The following is a 27,772-nucleotide window of genomic DNA, read 5'->3' on the forward strand; positions in this document are numbered from 1 at the left end:
TGGTAACAGATTTAATTAATTCCAAAATCATTTCATGTCCTATATCTGATCATAATTCAATTGTTTTTGAATTCATGATAACAAATACTCATAATGTTCAGATCAAAAGGATACCAGCATACTTAACTCAACTAAAAGACTATAAAGAATATATACTTTCAGAAGTAAAACATTTTTAGACATAAATAACACTCCTGAAGTCTCCATTGTTTATGTTTGGGATGCCTTAAAATCATATCTATATGGACAAAGTATCAGATGGTATAATAATAAAAGGAAATCTTGGGATAAGGAATTGTTAGATATTCAAAGTAAATTAGACTCTTATAAACATAATAATAAAGAAAATATTATGGACAAGAAAGTTATTGAAGAAATAAACAAACTAAATGAGAAATACAAAGAAATTTTAACTCATAAAGTTAAAATAACTTTAGAGAAATACAAATTTTTGTCTTATTCAATAAGCCCCAAATACTTACATAGACTTAAAAATAAAACAAAAGGTTGAATAAACAAAACCATATCAAAGAAATCTTTTCTCTAAGGAAAAGAAGAATGTTTCTAGTATACCAGAAATACTAGATGAATTTAGAAATCACTTTCACAAAATTAACCATAATAATATTAACATGGAACCTAAAGATAAAATAAAGGAGTTTATAACCACAAATATGAATAAAAGCTTAATAAACAACAGATTAAACTATTGGACAAGAGTATTTCATATACAGAAGTTATTACACAAATAAATAAGCTTAAATCAAATAAAGCACCGGGTAATGATGGTATTATACCAGAGATATATAAAATCCTTTCTAAAAATACATATTCATTAATACATAAGGTTTTTATTTTGGCCCAAACTGAGTTAATAACCCCCCCATCTTGGCAATATACATTTATTTCGCCAATTTTAAACCTAATAAAGATCCAACTAGATGTTCTTCATATCGGCCCATCTCATTACTTAATGTTGATTATAAAATGTTTATGAATATCTTTGCTGATAGATTGAAGACAATCATTCCCGGCATTATAGATATAGATCAGACAGGCTTCATTGTAAATAGAAATACTTTTGATAATATAAGAAGAACTTTAACATTAATAGATTTTGCAAATAGGAAAAGAAAGATTTAACACTTATTAGTCTTGATATAAGTTCAGCATTTGATTCAGTAAGTTGGGACTATCTGTTTACCTTAATGAAGTGCACAAACTTCTCGGATGCATTTGTAAATCTAATTGAACATTTATACAAAGGAACGTTGGCTTATATTAAGGTAGGAACATATGTTTCACAAAAATACCCATTCTTAAAGGTACAAAACAAGGATGTCCACTTTCTCCACTATTATTCACTTTAGTAATGGAGCCTTGGGCTAATTTGATCAGAAACAGTACTGACATAGAGGGTTTTGAAATAGATGAAAATACAACATCCAAAATTCAACTTTTGCAGATGATGTTCTAATTACATCAGCAGGATCTAATTCTTCTATACAGTCTCTATTTGATAACATGATGAATTTTAAAAGTATTTCTGGTTTAATATTCAATGAAGAAAAACTAAAATACTACCTATATATACACGAAAAATATTCTCATTAGTGATTTTACTAAATATGTACCCAATTCAGGTCAGATAACTTATTTAGGTATAATACTATCTAAAGATATTAAATCTATTATATATAATAATTATAATACCTGTTTTCTTAATATACAAAATCTTTTAATACCTGGAATAATATGTTTTTACTATGGAGGAGAGACTTACAATTATTAAAATGATAATATTCCCCAAGATTTTATACTTAATACAATCAATAATACTTCCACCTACAAAAATAATTATCAAGAAACTGAACACACTAATGTTAAATTTCTTATGGGCACCTAATAGACCTAGGATTGCATTAAAGAAACGTACTAATAGCTGGTCTCAAGGGGGTATTTCTTTTCCAGACTTTAATTTATATACTATCTCTTCTATTATAAAAGTTATTACTTTATTAATAGATCAGTCATATGTCACAAAATGGAAAGATTATTGGGAGCTAATTAGTATACACTTCATGAAAATCTCCTTAACACATAAAAATATGATTGTAAATAACTCCATGTTATGGTTACTAAAGGAATTTTGTACTTCACCTATTACACCTAAACATATGGTTTGTTACCCATTAAATATTATTAGTTATCGTAACTTTATATTCATGCACCCTAAGTATAGGGAATGGAATTTTATTGTATTTCCTATAATGTATAATCAGGGTATGCTTTTGTCATCTACTTCTGAAGGAACTCATTTAGCTATAGATAATGATCGAAAGTACTGGTATCAGTTGATATCTGATAATAAAGTTAAAAATCTAGATTTCTTAAAACAAGAATTTGATCTAAGAGAAACTTGCTGGTTAGAGGTTCAGACCTTTAGACAACATCTCATTAATAAAATAGATTTAATGTCTATAACTGTTAAAGAATCTATTCCAACACTGATTGATTACTTGATATTAAATTTACAACATAAAGTTTCTGATAAAGGTAAACTTTCATACATACATAAAGTTATCAGACAAGAAACTTTTACAGTGTAGATTCATACTGGAATTATTTCACTTCTATTAATGGGGACCCACCAAATCAACAAGATAAACAATATATATTGAATCTGCTTATAGAACTACGCCTTCCATTGTCTGGAGACTTTATACATGGAAATTTTACATAGATCTTTTTATACACCTTTGATGATGAATAAAATAAATAATAAAGATAATCTATGTAAGAGATGTAATGTAGAAATTAATGCTGACTGGGCTCATATGTTTTATGACTGTATAAAATTGAAAGAATACTGGAAGTCAATTAATGAATTTTTGCAGGCTCTTTTTACAGATAATTTCATTATTTCTAAATCTCTTATATTATTCAACACACCTGTACCTCAAAGTGTTAAAAAGGTTAAGCTTCCCTTGTTATGGTCTATTCTAGCAGTGGCTAGGAAAATAATAACTAGAAATTGGATTTCAGATACACCTCCTTCGTTCAATGAATTTAAAAATGTTATGAATATAGTGTGCCGGGTCTATCTGAGTTCATCGACACGTTAAAATACCGACAATGGATTAACCGACACGAGAATGTCGAAAGTCACGTCACCGACGCCAGAAGATCGACGAGGCAGAAGACCGACGGAGGAAGACACCGACGCTGAGAAGCTGTGATGGGGTAAGGGTGCGAGTAAGGTAAGTGTGCGATGCTGGTGTTTAGTAGGGGTAGGGGTGGGATAAGTGAGTTAGGTTAGGCGGTTAGGTGAGTGTGCGAGTAAGGTAAGTGTGCAATGTTGGTGTTTTGTAGGTAGGGGTGGGATAAGTGAGTTAGGGTTAGGCGGTTAGGTGAGTGTGCGAGTAAGGTAAGTGTGCAATGTTGGTGTTTTGTAGGGGTAGGGGTGGGATAAGTGAGTTAGGGTTAGGGCGGGTTGGGTGAGTGTGCGATAGTGACGGACCTTAGGGTAAGGGTTTGGGTCAGGGTTGTGGTTAGTTGTGTATGTATGGGTTAGTGTTTGTTTGTAAGGATTTTGGTGTGCTTGTGTTGTGTGTGTGAGTGTTGGATAGGGGATGTGTTTTGTTTGTTGGTATGTTGTGTCGGGTGTATGCGATGTCGTGTTTGTGAACTGTCGATCTTCTGGCGTCGGTTAAATGAGTTTCGTTGTTTTGGTGTCGGTTAATTCGTTTTCGGTATTTTCAAATGTCGATGAACTCAGATAGATCCAGTGTGCCATATGGAAATAAACACAATTAGGACTAGAACAAACAGAAAAACATCTTATTTTATTGTATGGGATAATTTACAAAATTTGTTAAAAAAAATTTAATTTAAATAGCATGGTATTTTAGTTTAATTAATTGATCTGATTGTAGTGGATGTCTTTGTAAATACTTTAGTTGTTTTGTTGAATATTATAATAATACCTATTTTAATTACTTGTATAAAATTGTTATGATATTTCTCTTGTATGTTAAAACAATAAACCTGTTTTGAAAAAAAAAAAAAAAAAATTATGAGGAAGCAGAGGTTTACTGTAATATGAAGGGTGGTCAAGAGGGTCAAAATAAAAATGTTATGGAGGTGGACGGATGATGCTGTTCATAATTGGGGGCCTATCTGAAATGAAAATCGAAATTCTTCTATTTCAAAATCTGATTTGTAGCAACATTTGTAGCTACATCAGTGTGGTTTGCTTGCTGTTATGACATTATCAAACACCAAGGAACATAAGATAAAAATGTGTCCACAGTAGTAGTTTATAATCTGTAAAAAAAAAAAATTTGAGTCATTACAAAAGTAATGGGCTGAAGCAGGCAGACCTATTGACCACTGACCTGCCATCCCTTTTGTTTCAAACTCCAGCTCAAGGCATCTGAAAGAAATGATGGCAACACCAAAATCCCAGTTATTCAGTAGAAATTATTCCCAAAGTAGTGTATTCTGAGCTGCATGATGCTGTCCATAGAGCTATGCCTGACGATTTGAAATTTTCACAGGCAGAAATGGATGTCCATAGAGCTATGCCTGACTATTTGAAATTTTCACAGGCAGAAATGGATGTCCATAGAGCTATGTCTGAAAATTTGAAATATTCACAGGCAGAAACAGACCCGATTGCATACATCAGGAAAGCATTATAAACTGTACTGTTATTGGTTAGTGAGTGGTTTCCTTTCTTCCAACATTCTTTATCATTGCTTTATCCAGTACCACTACTGACAGTACCAACAGGATTTCATCATGTATCACAAACAGGAACCACTGTGCATCTTCATATAAAAAAAAAATACAGCTGATCATTTTCATCAACAGCTCAAGAAGATGTTTGCAGAGTGATACAGTCCTAAGTCTCTACAGGCAGGGTTTGATATGTCTGATAGTGCTGCAAATATCATGAAAGCACTATCAGCTCATGAACTTGACTTTTTTACCATGCACTACACACATTTTTAAATAAATGATCAAATACTTCAATCAGCAAAGACTAAACTATGCACGATATTTTTTTCTGCTGTCCAGAGGGTCGAAACTCACTTCCTTCAGGTATTCTGTAAAATTCAAAAAGTTTTTTTAGCAATTTTAACTAGAAAATTAACACTCTGTCCCACTCCGTAAAAGTCAGTGTTCTGTGAGATGCATCAGATTTCGATGCAACAAAAGTCTTCAGTGTGCATTTTAGCACTGCACTTAAAATGTAAATGGTCCCAGATAGTTATGTCAGAACAAAATTCTGACCACTCTTTTTGGAGGAAGCAGCACGAATACATTCTGATGGTGGTGGTGGTGGTGGTCTCGGCCAGATGTTAACAATCTTGCTGGTTTTATTCTGCCTGAAGCACTTCCAATTAATCTGTCTTCATTTTTGTTGTTTCCGTGCTAATGTGCCTGGATAACAAATTGCTGAAAATGTTCCTGACTATTAAGTTCTTCACATGTTCAAATCAGGTCATTGTATTTTGAGCAGTCTCCTTGCCGTACTCTTTTTAAAGAATAAATAGCCTCTGTCTTCATAAATCTGTAAGAGACCGGTTTAGGTTTATGAAGTATTATGTCATAAGTCAAATATAGAATACAGGATACATCTAGATATTTAAGTACTAGTAAGCTATTTGCAAGAATGCACTTGCTTGTAGACAGTGCAGTCTAAGTAAAGTACCTGATGAAAGACAGACCACATCATCAGACACATCATCAGTGTCTGTTTTGCTTGCCATTCAGATGCCGTCAAAAGTGAAGAAATATTTGCAGAGGTAGATATACAGAAGTAAAGAAATACATTTGTTTTTAAGTGTTTAGCTGTTTAGAAGTTCAGAAGTATAATTTTCAGTGGAAATGGCACAGCTGTAACCACCACAAATTATTTTACTTCAGGGAAACTTAAAAGAAAAGCAGAAGCTTTAGATCTTGAAGTATAATTTATTCCTCCCTGCAATTAGCCAAAAAAATGACGTGCATTGTACTACATGCTTGCAGGTCACCAAAAGAAGCCTTAATATTAAGGTAGCTAGGCATTGCTGGATCAGTCTAAAATGTTTGGGTGGCCATCTTCAAGAAAGTAAATTGCAAAATAACGCACACTTTTACATCAGAATCTGTAATTCAGTCTTGTATAAGGTAAGGAGGTTGTATCCAACACCAAAGGTTTGTTACACTTGCTTCAAAAGTGCAGGCACACTCTTTGAAGCCTCTTGGGTCTTGTAGGTTTGAATGAGTTTTCCTATATAAGCTATTTGCGTTCTGTCAAAGATTAGATTCATTTTCATGTTCCTTTGTTGAATAATAGTAATCTATTTTGATTGCCAAATTATGATGTTTCAAAGGGTTTCATATGCATTTCTTGATTTTTCTTACCTCTGTTTGTTGTGTGATTCTCCAACCTTTATCCTTTGCTTCCAAGTTTCACAAATATTTTTTGTGACTGAGGGAGACTTGCTAATGTTACTCTCCATTTTATTGAATGGGATGGTGCATATTTTGTCTAATTTGTTTATAACTTCACTGTTGGAAAAACACTGAGTGTAAACTGACATCTGGGACATAGATCAGGTAGGTTTGCCTCAAGCCAGTGGCTTTGTCCTATCTTATCAAGGGGCAAATCCTTGCGACTCCTTATAGAGATTGTTCTTATGATTATTGATTAGCTACTGTGTTGCCTGTAACATATGTCGGCAGATGGTCACTCAAGTGATTGGACTGAGTAACTGAAAAGAAAATGTTTTCTGTGCATCAAGTTAAGATCCAGACCAGAATAATTTCAATTCCTATTTTCTGTCAACAATTGTAAATTGTCTGACCATCTCTGTAAAGTCCACTGAAAGACAACCATTGATAATCTCACTGTTGCTTTGCTACTGACATGGAATGCTAATGTCATCAACTAGTAGCAATTCTCTTGAAGTAAATTTGCCATACCAACTTAATGTAATGATTACAGGTTTTACCAAATGTTCTTGCTTAGTACACGTCATGCAACTCTTCAGTCAGGAGAATGGGCTTAGACATGTTGTTTTTTTATTCTGTGGATAACATTTCAAATGATATACTTTAATAGTTAGATGATGAATTGGATTCCTGGATGTCTCATGCGCTGTCAGGATAAACCATTTAAAACTAGGATCTGTAGTGTTCTCATTATGCAGTATCTGTTGACAAGAGCACTTAAATATCTTCATCCCCCATCAGCTGTGTTTGCTTATGACTCATAGAAAATGAAAAATACCATATCATTTAAAATTACGATAATGAATCTACTAAGGGGTTTAAAGGTTTGCAGTCTTTCAGAACTATCTCGTCTGAATAGCTTTGTAATTCAGCGTTCCTTCTTATTAGTTCTACATGTTTACTATTGTGTTTTGCTTTGTAGCACCATGCCAAACGACTGCAGGCCTACAGTGCCTCGGAGCCTTCTATCTGTGCATTTGTTCAAAAGTCTGATACAGGAAGACTCAGAATTCAAGACCCAGATGGTGAGTTGAAAACAGTTTGATTATGGGGCCTGCTTCTATTTATTTATTTCTAGTAAATACAGTTTAAAAATATACCAGGAAGGTAACAGCAGCCATCTAAAGGAAATGTATCCGAGAATCTTGTGTATTTAGCAGACAATGTTAGTAGCATTAAAAACAGCATCCAAGAACATTTCATAGTAAACATGCAGGAAGACAGAGTCCTTAGTAATAGTTGTTAAAAGCCAATAAACTGACTGTTAGGATGTATGGAGATACCAGGAGTGCATACATGCTATACATAAAAGAAATGAGCTAGACGACAACATCCTACTTAAAGTAACATAAGACTGAAAAATAACATACAGTTGTAGGAACCCCCCCACAGATAATGTGAGAAACTAGGTTGGTGTGCAAAGGCAAGTATGCCTGAGAAGGTATGGGAAGGGGGCTTGCAGTTACAGCACATTAACTTTTTATCTACTGATTTGTAACTCTCTTTCTGGATTCCTTGCGACTGCTGAAGCAATCACATTGTGCAATCCCACAACAGATCAGATTCAGGGGGAGTATGATGGACTGGTGATGGGAATCTGGTAAAATAACTAACCTGGCTGAAGACTGAAAAAAATCACAGTTTTGTTTACAAAAGGGAAAAAAATACTTCAAAGGCTAATCCAGAGTACAGTAACCTTAGACAGTGGGTACCATATTGCCTACCATGTATGGGAACTGAGTTTTAGCATTAGCTTGGAGTAACATTTACAAGCAAGTCAGCCAGTGGGGGGGTATCCAGAAGAGTTTTCGCCCTTGCTGGTGGTTTACTTGTACCATTCTAGTTTGCTGCATAGACATACAAAAAGTAAAACATTTCACAAGGATGATTCCTGCAGTCAGCTGTATGTCCTACATATGTACCCAAGTTCATGGAAGACATCAGTTATAAGTTCAGTTTTTAAAAAGGGCAATGGGTCATTGCTCCAAACATATAGGCAAACGTTTCACATGACACCAGTAATGGGTAAATATTTTGAAAAGGTCTACTAAGCTTATTGTCTTTACCACTCATTTTAATAAGCTATTGATTTCAGTATGCATGACTTTTTTAGTAAGGGTAAATCAACACTCACAAGTCTGTTAACCTTTTTATGATCAAGTCAGTTCAGCTATTGATATGGGTTTATACACAGGAGCAGTGTGAGTGGATCTAGTAAAGCTTTTCAGACCTTCTCACATTATAATAAAAACACTTGGGAAAAATGCAATAGACTGTTGTATATATGTATAATATATGTTGTATGTTGGATATTATGTCAACACATTCAGGAGTGTCACAGGGATCGTTTTTTAGGACCATTTCTATTTAACCTTGTGATGGCTACTTTTCCTATAGGTTTATAGATAGGTACTAGGCTATCGGCCCAAGGGCTTATGTAAGCCTAGCCAACAAGATTCCCTGGCTTACGCCACCCAAGAAAGATATTTTCCCTGTACCACTGACAAGCAGGGACACACAAGTGATCCCCGGGGTGTATTTCCCATTTCCCGTCCACTCATCAAGATTTTTCTTGGAGTGAGAATGAAGAACTTTGCTTGACATAGATGGGTAGCCTGTTTCAGAGGATGGGAAGTCTCTGGGACAGGAATCTATCCCCCCAGCATGTCCTGTTTATTGTGGTGACAAGGTTTAGGTCCCTAGAGCATGTAGCTCAGAAGGATTGGGATTACTTTAGGTGTAGCATGTCCAACAGCTCTGGGTTTGACATAGCTTTATATGTTAGGCAGAGATCACCTCAGAGTAGGTGATATGCTACGGATTAAAGCTGGAGTTTTTTGAGGTGGTCAGTGTAGGGCATTTGTTTGAGGCCAGTAATCCTCTTTGTGAGGTACTTCTGTGGCCTTTCTAGCTGCTGCAGATGTCTTGTGATGTACATTCCAAAAGGGCATTGTACTCTATAATGGGTCTAATGAGTGTGGAATAGAGGGGAACAATGACCTCTTTTTTCCTGGATGAGAACCCTTTTATGATGAGGTGTGCCACGCAGAAGAACTTCCTGACTACTGTGGCGATGTGACTATCGATGGAGAGACTACTGTCCACCTTGGTCCCAAGGTCTCTTATCACGCATAGGGTCATACCTGTCTGGGCTAAAAGATCAGAGAGTTCTTCCATGTCTCTTTTCATGTAGTCCAGGGAGGTATGTCTCGGGTCATTCACACCAACATGGACAACGACAGTCATATTTGTATGAGTGACCTGAGTGCATGGGTTATGTGGTGGATCCTGGCACCTGACAGGCAGCTGACAGTAACCTTCTCCTTGGTTAGCCTGGTGAGTGGGACATCAGTGTGCCTGACTATAGAGTCATCTATGACTAGAGTCATCTATGACTAGTGTGTTGGATATGTTGTTTTGCCTTATTGGCTGTGGTTGAGTGGCACACTGAGTCTGTGGCCTATGTGTCATTTGGGTTGTGTTGGGGGATGGAGGTTGCTTGCATTTCTGCTTTGGAGGTCTCTGTTGCTTAGGCAGATTATTATTGAGAGCCTCCGCAAATGTTTTTGTGTTACTATGTGTGGATTTTGGTGGTGTAGATTTAGTGAGACTATGAGTGTGGTGTGGTGCAATTGTTTACCTTCTCCTCATGACTGTCAAGTTCAGTCTTGGTTGGAGAGAGCTTTACCTCCAGTTTGGCTTGATAAGTGCATTTCTCATAGGTTGTAGTGTTGGGTGGTAGGAGGAGAGGGTTGTCTGTGTACGAGGCAATTTCTACATTGCCTCAAGATGCCCAAATTCATCAGATAGACAGGAGAGAACACTGGGAGCTGACCCTTGGACATGCCTGAATAAAAAAAAATTCTTCTAGATAAGTGAGGAAAGTGAGTACAAGAGCTGTTTTTCTCTAAGCAAGTGAGAAAAGTAAGTACAAAAACAGTGTTGTATGAATAAATTTGCAGATGACTGCAAGGTAGAATTTATAGCCGTCACTGAGCCGAGTAGAGGAGGGTCATTGACTACAACTCTAATGTGAGATGTATAACAATAAGTATCCTGTTTTTTTTTTTTTGGTTTATTTATACTTGTTATTGCTTCTAGCAATTTATATATAGCACTTTTTACTGCCTGCTGCATACTTTTTACTGTATTTTATTGCTATTAACTAATCTGCACGGTTAAACTAAAATTGTCTACCTTACAGTGCCTGAGGAATACGTTTTTACTGTCCCACTGTTTGTAAAGCTTTATAGCTGGTTTCACTGCATTTCATTGTGCTCCTTTATCTGTTTAAAAACTTTCATTTTGTGGCTCACTGCTGTGATAAACATTTCTGTAGTGTTTACTGTCTAAAAGAGTGTAGGCTACTAGCTTTAGTATTTGGTGGCTTTGCAGTTGCCCGCCCCTACTGTAAACTTGATCTGGGACACTCCTCCTAGTCTAGTGTCATTAGCTCATTCTACCCAATACAGAGAGAACATCTGAGAAGGCCAACCCACTTAGTTTCTTTCCTTCTGTTCCTCCTTTTCCCTTTCTTACAAAAAAAAAAAACCTGAATCTCTTGTTTTGACTGTCTTTCTCAAACATTTTGGAAATATAGAGTATACTTTAGTGCATTTATTAAAACTGTATTTGCCTTAATATTGCTACAACTCAAGTGCTCTAGGTTGCACTGCATCTGAATTGTTTGTGTGTTTTAGCTGCTTTTCTGTATATATAGACTTTTCTGTATATGTAGACAAGTTACTTATTCTACTGTATTACTGCCTCTTAAATAGTTTTTCAGTTGTGCACTTGCCTTGCTTCATTCAGAAAGTTTTAAATTGCTAATTTTGTAGAGTTTTAATTGCATTTATTGTTTAAGGATACACACTCAAGTGCGTTAGCCTTTTCTGTGTTTTTTACTGTATTATTGCATTGTTTAGCCTGTTTTAACAAAAAAAATACTATCTATCTATCTATCTATCTTGTTTGCTCATTTCCTGCCTTTCCTAGCTAGTATAGTCCAGATCCCAGTCTTTGTTGGTTTCAGGACTTTATTTTCTGTGTTCAGAGCTATCCAGACCTTGCTGGGGTAGTGGGAAGTCCTACTGCTTACCAGTGGGAGTGGTGAGCATTGTACTGCCTATCTAACGCTAGAGGAGTGGTTTCCAGCTCTGAAATTGTAATTTTATTAGCCATTTTGGGCCGATTTCTATCCCTTTCAACTTTCTGGCTTAAAGACGCATGTGTTTGCACACTTTTCACATCTTGCAGCACCGCGGGGCTACGGTTAAACTATTCCAGGCGCCAGAAAGTCTGCTCTTCAAATTTCCCCATAGAACTAGCTGGTTTCTTAGTAGTAGCACTAAAATCTGAACCTCTGTGACTAGCACTTGCTCTAGAAATGGCTGGAAAGCACTAGGAAGCCTTAAACTGATACAAGCACTCAACTCTGCATGTTAATAAGGAGAAATTAATCGTAGGCACTAAACAGCCTATAACTGCAAAGCACCTTGCAAAGGTAAAGGAAAATTTCTCTTGTACTTTACAAAAAAAGCACCTAAACAGGCATGTCCAAGGGTCAGCTTCTGGTGATTTCTCCTGTCCACCTGGTGAATCTGGGCATACTGGAGCAATGCAGCAACTGCCTCATGTACACAGACAACACTCTCCTCCTACTACCTAACACTACAACCTGTGAGAGATGCACTTACATAGCCAAACTGGAAGTAAAGCTCTCTCCAGCCAAGATTGTGCTAGACAGTCAAGATTAGAAGGTTAACACCTGCACTACACCTCAAACAACACATAGCCCTACAAAACCCACACCATCAACACCCACACATAGCAAAACTAAACCCACATATGCGGAGGCCATTAACATTAACCTGCCAAAGCAACAAGGACCTCTGAAGCTGAAACACAAACACCAGTCACAACCAAAGTGACACATAGCTCACAACACCAGTGTGCCACCCAACTTCAGCCTGTAAGGCAAGACAATGTACCCAACACTTTAGTCATAGGTGACTCCGTAGTCAGGCACACTGATATCCCACTCACCAGGCTGAGCAAGGAGAAAATTACAGTCAGCTGCCTGTCTGGTGCCAGGATCTGCCACATAATGCATGCACTCAAGTCACTCCACAACAAGTACATATACAACTCTGTCATTGTCCATGTTGGAGTGAATGACTTGAGATGTACCTATCTGGACTACATGAAAAGAGACATGGAAGAGCTCTCAAATCATGTGGCCCAGGCAGGTATGACCCTAGCCCTGAGTAGCATATTGCCTTCGCCCAGAATGATACCACAGTATAAGGACAAAATGATTGAATTCAACAATTGGCTAAGCCTCTGGTGTGATTCACAGGGGATCCAGTGTCTGTCTGCCTGGGATGACATGATTGACAAACCACAATGCTTTGCCAGAGATGGTCTGCACCTGTCACCCCTGGGATTCAGGTTACTGGTTAAAGCTCTTGCCATCCCTATAGTGCCTTTTTTAGGCAAGGTTCAAAGGACAAAACCACCACTGTAACAGATACAAGCATGCAGAATCTGAAGATAATGTTACTCAGTCCTAGAAGTCTAAATCTGAAAATGCACTCTTTCGAGGCACTCCTAAAAAATGGAGAACATCGATATCGGTGCAGTAACTGAGACCTAGTTCAAGACTCCAGAGAGCACCCCTGCAATACCAGACTACAACTCTTACCACACTTTTCAGCCATCAAACCAAGACCAAAACACTAAAGGTGGAGGAGTGTCCATATTCACCAAGGATATTCACATCTCCAGGCTAGTTGCCCAACACAGTGCGTCTGAAATTCTCCAGGTGTAACTAACACTAGGAAAGACTGCAGTCCAAACTGTAGCTTGCTGCAGATCCCCCACCATGCCCCAAGATTCTCGCTACACCTTTCTAAACATACTGGAAAATATTAAGATACAAGCAAACACCCTAATACTGGGTGATTTCAACTACCCTGCCATTAACACCTTTTCCCATCGGTTCTTGGAATTCATAAATTCCAATTCCCTGGATCAACTAATCCATTGTCCCACCAGGGGCTCTAATATCCTAGACCTGGTCATTACCAACATGGGAGATAGATGCTCCACACCAGTGGTCACCCCTTCATTGGTCAGGTCTGACCATAAGCAAGTCACCCTTGACATCCACATTCCACCCCCACTCCCCAGTAAGGAAACCTCTAAAAGAAAACTTCTCCAAAGCCAACTTCATGCTACTTAAGTCAGAAGTGACAAACTTCATGGCACCCATGCAGACGGGAGCTGAATGTTTGACTGCTGAATCCTTCACTAAGGCACTGTACGAGCACATCCACTCGTGTATGAATCAGGCCATCCCAAATAGAACCACAACGCTCTCCTCCAAAAAAGGAAGCCAATCTGGCGGTCCCCTGCCATAAACAAACTATACAACAGAAGGAAGAAACTGTTGCAGAAAAGAGGAAAATCCCAGGATGCAAAAAACTCCCTTACCAGCCTCAGTAAGAAGCCGAGATCCCTCATAAAATCCTCCAAAGCTAGTTACGAAAATAAAATTGCCAAAGTTTCCAACGACTGCCACAAGGCATTCTACAGTTATGTCAAGAATCTAAAAGGCAATGCTCAGATCTGCTCTGAGCTACAACAGAATGGCATTAAGTATACTAATCCCAAGGATGTCACCAGTATCCTAGCAGATCAATTTAGTGCCAACTTCACCCTCCTCTCATCCCCTAAAGGGCCTATCTCAGTACCAAAAGATTGCCAAATTCCAGTAATCACGGCCACACAGGTAGAAACCACTCTCTCCAAAGCTAAGAATACAGCATCCATGGATCCAGATGACATTCCGGGCTGTGTACTACATGAACTGCAAAATGAACTGGCACCTCTCCTAAGTGTCATGTTTAATCATAGCCTCAAGGCTTCATGCCCACAGTCTGAAGAGCCTGATCTGCAAGGGCATGGAACGCATTATCATGGAACTTATAAACAAAGTCATTGGCAACCTTCAAACACTGGACCCCACCCAGTTTGGGTTCATGAAGGGCCAATCTTGTCTCCTGAACCTGATTGACTTCTTTGAATCAGTCTCCAGAGCTGTGGATGAGGGTAAGGTGGTCCACACAGCCTATCTGGACCTCACCAAGGCCTTCGACACCATCACCCACTCTGGAATCCTAGATAAACTTACTAAGCTGGGCATAAATTCCTATGTCACTCTATGGGTTGCCAACTGGCTTACTGACAGAACCCAGACTGTAAAAGTCACCAACTCCACCTCCAGACAAGTGGAGTACCTCAGAGTTCAGTCCTGGGACTGCTCTTGTTTGGTATCTACTTCTCTGAAGTACAGGCCAACACTAAGGGACTCTGGCAGATGACTGCAAACTGGGAGCCATTATTGAATCCCCAAATGATGTGGATATTCTACAAAAGGGCCTTACAGAAACAAATGCTTGGTGCCAGAGCCATGGACTCAAGCTTAATGCCAATAAATGTATAGTTATCCCCTTTGGGAAAAAACATGTACCCATGAATTACCACACAGGTGGTAGTACACTAAATACCGAAAGTGTGATGAGGGACTTGGGGACACAGGTGGACAGTGGTCTCGCCTTTGATAACCACATTGCCACAACAGTCAGGAAATCTTATGTGGCACACCTCATCACTAAGGGCTTTTCATCCAGAAAAGGAGGTCATTGTCCCACTGTACTCCTCCCTCATTAGACACATTATAGAGTACAGTGCTGCATTTGGTATGTACCTCACAAGACCTCTGCAACAGCTGGAAAGGCCGCAGAAATACCTCACTAAAAGAATCACAGGCCTAAAGCAGATGCCCTATGATGACAGTCTAAAAAAACTCCAGCTATACTCTGTGGCATATCGTCTACTCGGAGGCGATATCTGCTTAACATACAAGGCCATGTCAAACCCTGAGCTGTTGGGCATGCTCCACTTAAAGAAATCCCAATCCCTAAGAGCCATGCGCTCCAGGGATCTAAACCTTGTCATCACAATGAACAAAACATGCTGGAGGGATAGGTTCCTGACCCAGAGACTCCCCATACCCTGGAATAGACTGCCCATACATGTCAAGCAGAGCACCTCCTTAGCCCTCTTCAAAAGGAACCTTGACGATTGGATGGAAGATAGGAAATTCACCCTGGGGATCATGTCAGTCGCCCTGCTAGACAGGGGTCCAGGGAGGTAAATATTGTGGGAAGAAATATCCGGGAATGGTTTGGCTAGGCTTGTATAGGCCCTAGGGCTGATATTCTAGTACCAACCTATGGCGGCTATACTTATGCTAATAGCTACCTGGAAAACGCATCCTGATGGGCCACATGTAACAATCTAACTATTAATAGTAGTATGTGCTGTGTCATGTATTTGGCAAAATAATACTAAGGCGTCCATTAGTTTTTGAGGCTATAACCTTATCTACAGTTGATGACATTTTTGATTTAGACCTAGTAAACACTTGGGTGTTGTTAAGAACAAAACTTTGGAAACAAGTGGGATGTCTCTTAAATATCCTGCTACTTGAGACCTAAGTAATGGCTTTACTTTATAAAATCTACATTAGACCACTGCTTGAATATAATAGTTTATTTTTTTTCCTACAGTAAGACCCGACTAAATTAGAATAAGTCCAGATGAGGTTTATTAAATGTATGCTTTCTGTGAATAATTTGAGTTGTAAGAAAACGTGCCAAAGATTGCATCTGCATATTATCCACTATAGATATTACAGGGAAAAGCAGTTCTTACTTGCTTTTACTGTATATAAAGACATGAGGCAAGTATTGTTGAATTTAGAATTATGGTATGATGCTATCATAAATACTCTAATTTGAATTGTAAAATCTCTATAAATTAGGTTTGAGATCAAAGTTCATTACTGAGACTGTTCCAAGGATTTAGAATGCTATTCCCCAAGAAATTAGGAGTCGGAGTGTAGATATGTTTAAGGAACAGCTGGATACATGGATGGATGGCAGAATTTTTTATCACAACTTTTTGCAGTCTGTTTGCTAACAGCAGCTTATAGCATTATCAGTGGAACTCCTAAGTTAAGAATGTATACATATGCATATGCACATATTGTGAGAAACACATAAAACAAAATTGGACAACCACTAGGTGGCGATCTACTGATCACTTATGTTTACTCAGGCAGAGAAAGTGAGAGGTTGGAAGCTGCATGCCAGCCTGCATAAAAACCCACAGTAGAGAAAGTGGCAGGTAGCTACTACATGAAGACACTGACAAGAATCAGTGACATGAGAAAGACACTAAGTCCCATAGAAGGGAAAGAGAGAGTGAAATCATAAATGTAATTGTTTTTCAGCTTGGGAAACTGAAACCAAAAAAAGGACTGATAAGTGAGTTACTTTGAACTGGGTCCATATTTAACCTTTATGGTATGTTTTTACTTTATGGTATGTTGTGACTAAAGAGTAAGAACTGAGCATCTTTCAAGTGATTCCTTATTTAACCTGCTCAGAATGTTATGCCTCAGCAAATGTATTGTTTTCAGCTTGTCTAAAGGCAGCAGGAAGCCAAAGTAGTGTTTACCAGCTAGGTAATGTATGTTTAGACTGAACTTAGCTTCATCAAAAAGTTTCTTTTGAAAATCTGCTAAATGAAGCTAATTTCTGTTGATGGCATATTTTATATTGCTTATTTTCAAATAAACGACTCTCATATTTTGCTAAAATACATGTTTTTGGTCTCTGTTTTGGGAAAGATGGTGAATGTCCTTATTTGAAGTTACACATAAGTGCTGGGTTGCATATGGTGGAGAATTTGGGCATATTTTAATCCCGGCTATTGCTACCTACCTAGAAAATAGTACACAGCATTATGAGCCTGTTGCATTTCATTTGATAAAAAATAATGTCTTTATGTGCATTAATCACCTAAGTTTAGTAAAGAGGTCTGTACCCACCCAGAAAAAAAATGTTGAAGTCAGGCACATAAATAAATGTACAGCAGTGTTACTGAGAATCTTGTTACCTACCACACCCTCATGAAGAATGTGGAGATAAAGGCAGCTGAGATGGTCTGTATGCATGAAAGCTAAACCCTTGCATGCATTATTTGCTCTTTCAGTAAGAAGCATTAAAGAGTTCCAGAGAAGGGTATATTGTAACAGTGAGAATAAAAATATACTAATACTAGCTTACATGAACCACGTATCATTTTGTTTTTCCTTTGAGAATTTGTCCTGTATTTAAAGCAAGTAAAAAGCATACTCTGCTATAAATTGAAGTGCTTTCTGCACCTAAAACAGAGTTATACTACTTGCAAAATGCAGTGCTGATGGGAATGTGTGTAGCTGGGGATGCTCCATGTGAAGGGGTACACCCAGGTTTTGTGAAGTGAAAACAGAGCGAGTGATGTGCAGCATAAAAATCGCATACAACTGGTGCAGCTCTATACAGCACCGGATATTACTGGGGAACTTTATAATTCTACACAGCAATGGATTTGTATTAAGGGCTCTGTGATAATGTATATGTGACACCTGAGAAAAAAAACAAGTCCTCCGCAGTGAATTGTTAGTACTAAACCACTGGTATACATTGAAGAATACAGTCTTTGTGCCTGTACAGAAACCTGCTCAGGCAATAAGTGTGTTTTCATGACAGTTAAATGTGGCCTGGAAAAAGTTCTTTATTATGCACTTCTTTAGTTGTAAGTTTGTATGGCGCATCAACAAAGTGTCTTCTCCAAAACATTGGTGGGATTTTGTAAAATTAAAGTTAACATAAGGTGCTGTGTACTTTTATTTTATTTAGAATATTTAGATCTTCATTAATGTGTTGCAGAAGGAAGGACAAATGTCCTGCAAAGCAGAAGAACTAACTTGCATAGATAGAACTCTGAAAGGTGAATGTAAACCTCCAAACCTCAAGATAAATATTTGGAGATAATCAAGACCAATTTGCAGAAACAGATATGCAGCTACTGTTTTCTTCTGATGAGGATATACAAGAAAGCCTGACTCCAGAACAAAAACATGACATACTTATTCCAGTAGCACAACAAGAGAGTGGTTAAAAGAGAAAACAGCTGGACGTGCTCAGTGCATTACCTGATAGTGAAACCATCAAGTCATTCAGAGACTACGTGCCATAATCCAAACTAATGAGTCTGATTCTACTGTGGTGCAAAATTCACAGATCCCAGAGACACAAGAACTGACTTAAGGACTTGGGGGTAGATATACAGTGTCCAAGATGCCTAAGACAGGCCTAACAAGAAACCTAATGTAGCAGGAGACATTCAAATGAAGACCTTACACCTGTGGTGACACATTATCTATGGAAAAAAGTCTTAACGCAAACACCAAAGAGCAAGTAGTGCAGAAAATACAGCAACTGTCCGCTTTGCCCTATTGCAAGATAAGAGAATTATTTCTCTGAAAGAAACTTCATAGAATTCAGAAGCTAAGGTATAAAACATCAGTATGAGACAGTATACCCAGTGTAAACCTTCCTTTCAGGCAAGGAAGTGGAACGTGAGGCCAAGAATACAAAGGCTGCAAAGGTCTACATCCCAGCAAAGAAAACACTAAACTTAACTTGAACCCAGAGGCTGGCCACATTTATGACTGGTAGTGGTGCAAAACATGGTGACACAGCAGAACCTGTGTATCCATATAACCAAATACAAAAATCAGAACATACAACTATAGGCACTTCCAGTAAAAGTGCTAATCCAAATTCTAAGATGCAGAATAGGAGCAAAAATGAGTTCTGAACTAACAATACAGCAGGAGTCTGAACCTGAACTTGATGTCCACTTCCCAAGAGAAGAAAATATCAGACATTAAGCACTGACAGTAGTCAAAAGCAACCTGAAGCTAAATGGGTTTTTAATTTGTCACAGACTGAGAAGAATAGTCAATAAACTGACTATAATTGCAAGACACAGAGACATGTACAAAGATGCAGAGGCACAGATACACAGGACCCCACCCAACACACACACACACACACACACACACACACACACACACACACACACACACACACCAGTGAGGCCAGCAATTAGATCCACTTTATTGATAATGTACTACTCAGACATGTTATTCTGATTCAGTCAGTGAAGACCTGCTTAAATTATATCAACAACAAAGTTACTGCTGTCAGACACAGACAATGCAAAAATTACATCTTCCATTTCTGCCTCCCCATTCATAGATGCACAACTTTCCTTAACTATTCTTGATTTTGCTGAATATCCCTGATTTTTTTTTTCTCATTTTTGTCTGTTCTTCAGACATTCTTCCCATAGTGAGAACTGCAGTCACTAAATAACGATAGACATTTTAAGTTTCAGACTTCATATTCTTCAAAAAATGCATGAAAACCAAAAGAAAACACGATAATCTACCCACAGCACAAAACTGAAATCAAAAAGAGGTACAAAGCTAAAACTCTGCAGTCAATGTGATCCAACAACTTTAATAAACCTCTTCCAAAAAACAAGACCAAATGTAAAATCTTTTAAACATGTACATCTTTACAATTACCAAAGGACTTAATCAAAACAAAAGGGGAAATGACATCAACCTCCTTAAATACCTTACATAATTAACCCAATCAAGTAATTAAAGTTTTCATTCCAAAAAACATTCCATCAAGCTTTAAAACATTAAGAAATGGTGAAAAAAAAAATAAAACTGATTAAAAACTAGACACAAAAATGTACATAAAACCTACTGTTTGAAAACCCAAACCTTTAAAGTTTAGCTGTCCTTAATTTTGACACTGGCATAATAGATGGGACATCATTCAATCCTGATTTCTTATTGGCCTGTAACCTAAATTGCCACAGTAACTCTCAATGTTCTAACATGGCCTCCCAAGCCCCACTCCCAGGGTCATGAGAAATGTAGTCCAGAATCCCAAACCCGAATCTCTTAAAAGAAGGGCAAAACAAGGAGCATTTAAAAAGGACATTTTGAATTAGCATTCACTATAGCACAATAATGTTAATAAATTCTCTTCCAGAGGGTTCTCTCAGTTTTTCCTACATAAAAAGCCAGCTACGAATCACATTTAGCTAGATAAACTGTGCCTCCTGAACCACAATTGCCACTCTGGAAGGTAATCTTCAAACACCCGTCATTCATTAAACAAAAGCTGCTAACCTCTAGTATATAAGCACATTGTTGACGGGCCCCACATGTATGAGTTCCCATATTATTTTACCTCAAGTTCTTATTCTGTTTTTGCATGTTTTCCAATATTATGTTGATATCGTAGGCTGTTTTATAAACTGTATGTGGCTCAGAACCCATCTGTTCAAAACTGCTGTCATTAGTTCTAAAAATGTTCCATTTGTTTCTTGGAATATTTTTAACACCATGGGAACCTGAACTGAACTGTAATAAAAAAGCTCTCTCAAACAGATTCCATCCAGTTAGGTTTTATGGAACAAGTTTATTAAACTTGTTGGATTACATTATATGCAGCGATTTGGCTTTGTACCTCTTTTTGATTTCAGAAAATGCATGCTAATGCAAAACCTTTTATTCTAGCAAATCTAAAAACAATATTAAAATTCTATATCTAATTTGATAGCTTTCTCCTCACTTATTTTTTTGCCTTTGCCTCTGATTCTTGAGCTAAGAGGGTAACTCACACTCTCACACTCACATGTATCCCTATAACTCCCATAGTGCAGTTCTTGCTTTAGTTCTGTTTTGCTTTTTATTTCTCCAACTCATAAATGTGATTAGCCACAACCATGTTTAGCAAGGGAAATGGAGGATAACTATAAGTCATTTTCATTTTCTTCCTGTGCTTCAAGGTGGCTGAATGGGCTGCCCTGATACCACACACTTGTGTCTACTGGATATTCTAATTGGCCATTTCTCCTCTGGAAGTTTGTTTCTGATTGGTCTGCTTTCTCTCTTTGCTAATTGGCTAAAATTGTGATTTGGGAGCTGATCAAATAATGGAAAGTGAAGTCACCACTGTTTTGAAGAGCAACAGCAGGATACTATTTCACTTCTATGTGAAAGTTCCACATTTCGCTATGTGACTTGCTCGAGTGCTAAGGCTCACCCATGTAGTTCTACACTGTGGAGAATGTTGTATGACAAAGTGAAACAAATCTGTACAACTACTAGATGGTGATCTAAAGATCGCTTGTACTTATAGAACATAAAACAGTTAACAGTATCAGAGGGTGAAATCTGTATGTGAGCCTGCACAAAAATCCACAGTAGAGAAACAATAGCAGTCACTGCTTTGTAGTGGAAGCATTCCAGAAGAAGAAGATTCTGACAAGAATAGGTGATAAAGAAAGTCCGTAGAAGTTCTGGAGAACAAAGAGAGAGTGAAACCCTGGATGTAGTTGTTCTTCACCTAAGGAAGCTGCAACCAAAAGGAGAAAAAGTAAAATGTCACTTACTTTGGATGGGTCCTTGCTCAACTTGTGTGGTATACTGTAACTATAAAGTGAAAATTGAGTTACTTTAGACCGATTCCTATGGTATGCTATATTTTTGTATTAAGCATAAGTGTTATCAGTAATGTTTCTGTTGCGGTTAAGACTGAGATTAAGGTTTATGTTGAACTTTAAAGGCTGGGTTTGTCATAGACCGGTATTATGACTAAGGATGCGCACTTAATTCAGTCATATCCATAAGCAAGAGCCTAATTTGTATTCATTGTTATAGCTATGGTTAGAGTTGGGGCTGGGTTAGTCTTAAACAGACAGTGTGAATGAAGCTGCAGGCCTGTTTCATACATAGCAGTACTTAGTTCTACATTGAGAAGGGTTAGATGCAAGGTTTCCTGGACTCGGGGGTTGGGTTAGTCTTAAGGAGTCACTGTGGGTGAAAGTGGAGCCTGTTAAGAGCATAATGTCTAACTCTAGCCCCCCCAAAAAATAGAGTTAAGGTTATAGTCACAGTTATGAATGTAGCTTCAGGTTGTTATAAGTTTTGAGAAATTAGTTATTTGTTAGGGGAAAAATGAAAATAAATATGCAGGCTTGTTTTCGGCACATTCCTAACCAACAGTGGGGGCCTGTGGTGTGGTTTTTGATAGGCATAGAATTGCACCAATAAATAAACGTATTTCCAGATATTGGATTCTGAATGTTGAAATTCTACAGTCACATTTTCAAGAGGTGGAGGTATACTTGTTTCTAATTTGCAGCAGCTCAGAGAAAAATAATACATTTTTGAGGGGGTGACAAAGTGCTGTTTCTTTGGGGGAATGGTTATAGATTGCTCAAGTTTAGTTAGACTTGATTTGAGTGGGGTCCTGTATCTTGAGCAGTTTATATGTGACATGGCTGGGGTTGATTTTGATTGTCTTTGGTGGAATTTCATCGGGAGGGGAGCACACACAAGAGTTTGAGTGATTTGGGTAATGGGGTCTGGCTTTGTGTATTAGCTTGAAATACTGTTTGTGCTGGTGAACATTTGTCTGGGAACCTTGAGTGTCTTAACTACACTAGCATGAGCAAAAGCTGTTTTTTGATGAAGCTTTAGTTTCTGCTCGTGTACAACCCATATTCATTTTCCTGCTGTGTTTAAGAGGAATTTGATATTACAGACTGTTCAGTAATCTCTACATAAAATTAGAACTGTTCTTTTGAGTAAATTGATGCGCATGAAATACATTTACTACTGAAGTAATTTATGGTTTAAAAATGACAGTTGTATATAGCATAATATTTAAAATGGGAAATATGAATATTTGAGATCTGGTGATAATGGCTAGGATTTGAGATCTGGTGATAATGGCTAGGAGGAGAGAGTGGAGCTTCTGCATAGCAATTATTAATGTCTTAGGGCAAAGCACCGAATTTAAATTAATTTGCAACAACAATGTGTTTTAAAACTTAATGCATATGGTCGATTCCTTCTCATTTGCATATAATCTTATAATATGAATGAGTGACATTCATGTATAGTGAAAAGTATATTCTTTTACATATTGGAAATAGTTTAAATTAGAAAGTTGTATTAAAATTTAGGTTAATTTTAGTTCAAAGCTGACAGATAATACCTAGCATAAAGGTATTAAACCTATGGTTTAAAGAATCCAGTTTTTTTTAGTGTATAAAATTTGGGATCTAATAACAAAATCACATATTTTTATTTAAAAGTATTCCTTTGGATGTCGTAAAGATAAGTCTTTGCAGTTCATCTATACATGCAAGTTATTTAAACTAAACTATAAACTGGAGATTAAGAAATACAATGAAGTTTCTCCCTTCTGGGATTAACTACATTTGGTTCATAGGGAAGTACTAGGCTATCTGCCCATGGGCATTTATAAGCCTAGCCACAGAGTGATGGCTTTCGCCTCCCCATTAGATTAGTAACCTGGGCCTCTGTCAACAGGGCTCCTGAAGTGATCCCAGGGTAGAACTTACGATTACCCATCCACTCATCAAGATTTCTCTTGAAGAGGGTCAGAGAGGAGCTCTGTCGAATATGGATTGGGATTCTATTCCAGAGTGAGGGGAGTCGCTGGGACAGGAATCTGTCCCTCCAGCATGTCTTGTTTATTGTTGTACATAGGTTCAAGTCACTAGAACGAGTGGTTCTGAGGGATCTTGTTTTTTTGAGGTGAAGCATGTCCATTAGTTCAGGGTTTGACATGGCCCTATAGGTCAGGCATAGGTCACCTCTGAGCAGACGGTAAGCGACTGAAGAGCTGGAGCTTTTTTAGTCATGCTTCATAGGGTAATTGTTTAAGGCCCTTAATCCTCTTAGTGAGGTACTTCTGTGGTCTTTCTAGTTGTTGCAGGTGTCTAGTGAGGTACATCCCAAATGGGGCATTGTACTCTATTATGGGCCTAATGAATGAGGAGTAAAGGGGCACAATCACCTCCTTGGATCTGGATGAGAAACCCTTTGTGATCAGGTGTGCCACATAGGATTTCCTGACCGTTTTGGCTATGTGGTTATCAAAGGAGAGCATGCTATCTACTTGGGTACCCAGGTCCCTAATTACTTCTGTACTTAGTGGATTTCCATCTATGTGGTAGTTTGTAGGTACTTTGTTTTTCCCAAATGGGATTACTATGCATTTTTTGGCATTTAGCTTGAGGCCGTGTCTTTGACACCAGGTGCTTGTCTCTGTGAGACCCTTTTGCAGAATGTCTGTATCAGCTGGAGAGTCAATTATTGCACCCAATTTACAGTCATCTGCGAACTTGGTTAGCCACAGTCCCTCCGCCTTTGCCTGTACTTCGGAGAAATATATACTGAACAGGAGGGGTCCCAGGACTGAGCCCTGTGGGACTCTGCTTGGACTGGTTTAGAGTCAGACATGGCACCTGCCACTCTTACCGTGTGGGTTCTGTCTGAGAGCCAGTTGGCAACCCATCTCGTGACATGGGGGTTGATATTTAAGCTGGTGAGTTTGTCTATGATTCCTGAGTGTGGGATGGTATCCAACGCCTTAGCAAGGTCCAGATATGCTGTGTGGACCACCTTCCCTTCATTTATGGCCTTGGTGACTGTTTCGAAGAAGTTGACCAAGTTCAGGAGGCAAGATCTGCCTTTAACAAAGCCAAACTGGGTGGGGTCTAGTGTCTGGGGGTTCCCAATGTCCCGGTTAATGAGCTCCATGATAATGTGTTCCATGGCTTTGCAGACCAAGCTAGTCAAGCTTATAGGGCGATAGTTCCCAGGGTCAGTTGTGGCACCACCTTTGTGGAGTAGTATGACTGTTGCTGTACGCCTTTCTTTGGGTACATAGCCTGTAGAGAGGCTGAGTTTGAATAGTGATTTGAGATGGGGGGGTTAGTTCATTTGAAGCTCGTGTAAGACACAACCTGGGATAGCATCTGGTCCCATTGATGCTGTGTTTTTGGCCTTTGCAAGGGCTGTCTTTACTTGTGTGTCTGAGATATCTGGAGCGCCACATTCTTCTGGGATGGGTGCTAGCCACTTTGGTGGGGGGGGGGGAGTTTGCACTGAACTTGTCAGCCAGGATGTTGGCAGTGTCTGTTGGTTCAGTGTATTTATGGCCATTATGCACTAGCTCAGAGCATATCTGAGAGTTTGCCCCTAGACTCTTGACATAGTTAAAGAAGGCCTTGTGGTTATCCTTAGTCATTGGCTATTTTTCTTTCGAAGTTGGCCTTGGATAATTTAATGAGGGAGCGCAGTTTTTACTGATGTTAATCAGAGATGCCTTCTTATTTTGGGATTTTGTTCCATCTTGTAGGAGTTTCCTTCTTCTGTTGTAAAGTTTATTTATGGCTGGGTTCCACCAGACTGGCTTCCTCTTTTTTTGAGGAGTTGGTCTTGGTTTTACTTGGGATGGCTCGGTCCATGCATTCTTGAAGGTGTTCATAGATTGTACTTGTAAAGGATTCTGCAGATGGGTCATCATTTTCCATTTGATTGGGAGCTTTGAAACTTCCCACCTCGGTCTTGAGGAGTGTGAAGTTGGCTTTAGAGAAGTTTTTTACCTTGATTTCCTTGACTGGGAGGGGGGGGGGGTCGGGATGTGGATGTCCAGTGTGATTAGTTTGTGATCTGATCTTACCAATGACGAGTTTACCTCAAGGTGTGTAACATAGGTTCCCCATGTTGGTGATGACCAGGTCCAGTATGTTGTCACCTCTTGTGGGAGTGGTGACCAGCTGTTCAAGGGCGTTTGAGTTTATAAACTCAAGGAAGCATTGGGCTAGGGCATTTGAGCTTGAGTAGTTTTCCCAGTCAATGTTTGGATAGTTGAAGTCACCCAGTAGCATTGTGTTGGGTAGAATCTTCATACTTTCTAATGTCCTCAGGAATGCTGCGTGAGGGTCCTGAGACAAGGTGGGAGATCTGTAGCAAGCTGCAACTTGAGCAGTCAATTTACCCGCTGTCAATTGCACTTGGATGATCTCAGATTCCGCGTGCTGTGCTATTAACCTGGGGGTGTGGGTGTTCTTGATGAATATGGACACACCCCCTCCTTTTGTGTTCCGGTCCTGGTTTTGGGACCTAAAGGTATGGTAGGAGTTATAGCCTGGTAGTGCTGGGGTGCTCTGCTCTCTGGAGCCTTTAACCAGGTTTCTCTCACTGCACATACATCTGTTTCTTCCATACTAAGGAGAGCCTTGAGTGCGTGCATTTTGAGGTTTAGACTTCTGGCATTGAGCAGCATTACCCTCCGTTTTTGTTTATTATTGTTGTTTATGGAGGCGGGTTTGTCTTTTGAGCCTTGCCTAAAAAAGGCAGTATTGGGGCGGCAAGAGTCTTGGCCAGTATTCAAAAGCCCAGGGGCGACAGGTGCAAGCTGTCTCTGGTGAAGCAACGTGGCTTGTCGAGCATGTCGTCCCAGGCTGCCAAGTACTGGATCCCCTTTGAATGACGCCAGTAGTTTAACCAATTGCTGAAACTGATTATTTTTTTCTTCATATGCTGGCATCATTTTGGGTGAGGACAAGATGCTACTCAGTCATACCAGCCTGGGCTACATGGTCAGAGAGCTCCTCCATGTCTCTTTTCATGTAGTCCAGGGAGGTGCGTCTCAGGTCATTTATGCCAACATCTACAATGACAGAGTCATATTTGTACTTGTTGGAGTGATCTGAGTGCATGTGTTATGCGGCAGATTCTGGCACCCGACAGGCAGCTTACAGTAACCTTCTACTTGTTCAGTCTAGTGAGTGGGACGTCTGCGTGCCTGATAGAATCACCGATTACTAGTGTGTTAGGTGTGTTAATTAGCCTTAGGGGCTGTTTTTGCTTGGCGCACTGACGTTGTGATGTATGTGTTACCTGGTTTCTGTTGTGGGGTGGGGGTTGCTTGGGTGTATGCTTAGGTCTCTGTTGTTTAGGAAGGTTCTTATTTAGAGCCTCCAAGTATGTTTTTGCGTGTTTCTGTGCGTTGTTTTTTGGTGCAGCTATAGCTGGGCTATGTAAGTCTGGTAATGTGGTGCTAGTGTTGCCCTTCTCCTTGTGACTGGTTGATCCAGTCGTGGGTTGAGAGAGCTTAGCCTCCAGTTTGGCTGTGTAGCTGCATCTCTCACATATGTTTGTGTTGGTTGGGAGGAGGAGGGGGTTGTCTGTGTACATGAGGCAATTGTAACATTGCCTCAGGATGCCCAGATTCACCAGCTGGACCAGAGAGCACACCTGAAGCTGTCCCTTGAACATGTCTGAATAGATGGTTGGGACTGTATTGCTGATTGGATGAGTAAAGAGCCTTATACTTCCTGAGTATAGGGCTGAAGTGCAAGCTGCAAGCTAGTGCTAGTTTTAGTAAGTGCTGGT

General features: G+C 38.9%; 1 protein-coding gene across 1 annotated transcript in view; it reads left to right on the top strand.

Annotated features, from left to right (window-relative positions):
- Positions 1 to 27,772, top strand: part of LOC122808789 (A-kinase anchor protein 13-like) — a 1,176,608-nt gene that overhangs the window by 997,199 nt on the left and 151,637 nt on the right. Inside the window, exon 4 of the mRNA XM_044079825.1 lies at positions 7,427 to 7,529. Within this exon, the coding sequence (XP_043935760.1) occupies positions 7,427 to 7,529 (103 nt within the window). The remainder of the gene's footprint in view (positions 1 to 7,426; positions 7,530 to 27,772) is intronic.

Source organism: Protopterus annectens, chromosome 8.part0 (genome assembly GCF_019279795.1).
Source record: "Protopterus annectens isolate FY-2018-M chromosome 8.part0, PAN1.0, whole genome shotgun sequence".
In the NCBI taxonomy this organism is placed as follows: Eukaryota; Metazoa; Chordata; order Ceratodontiformes; family Protopteridae; genus Protopterus; species Protopterus annectens.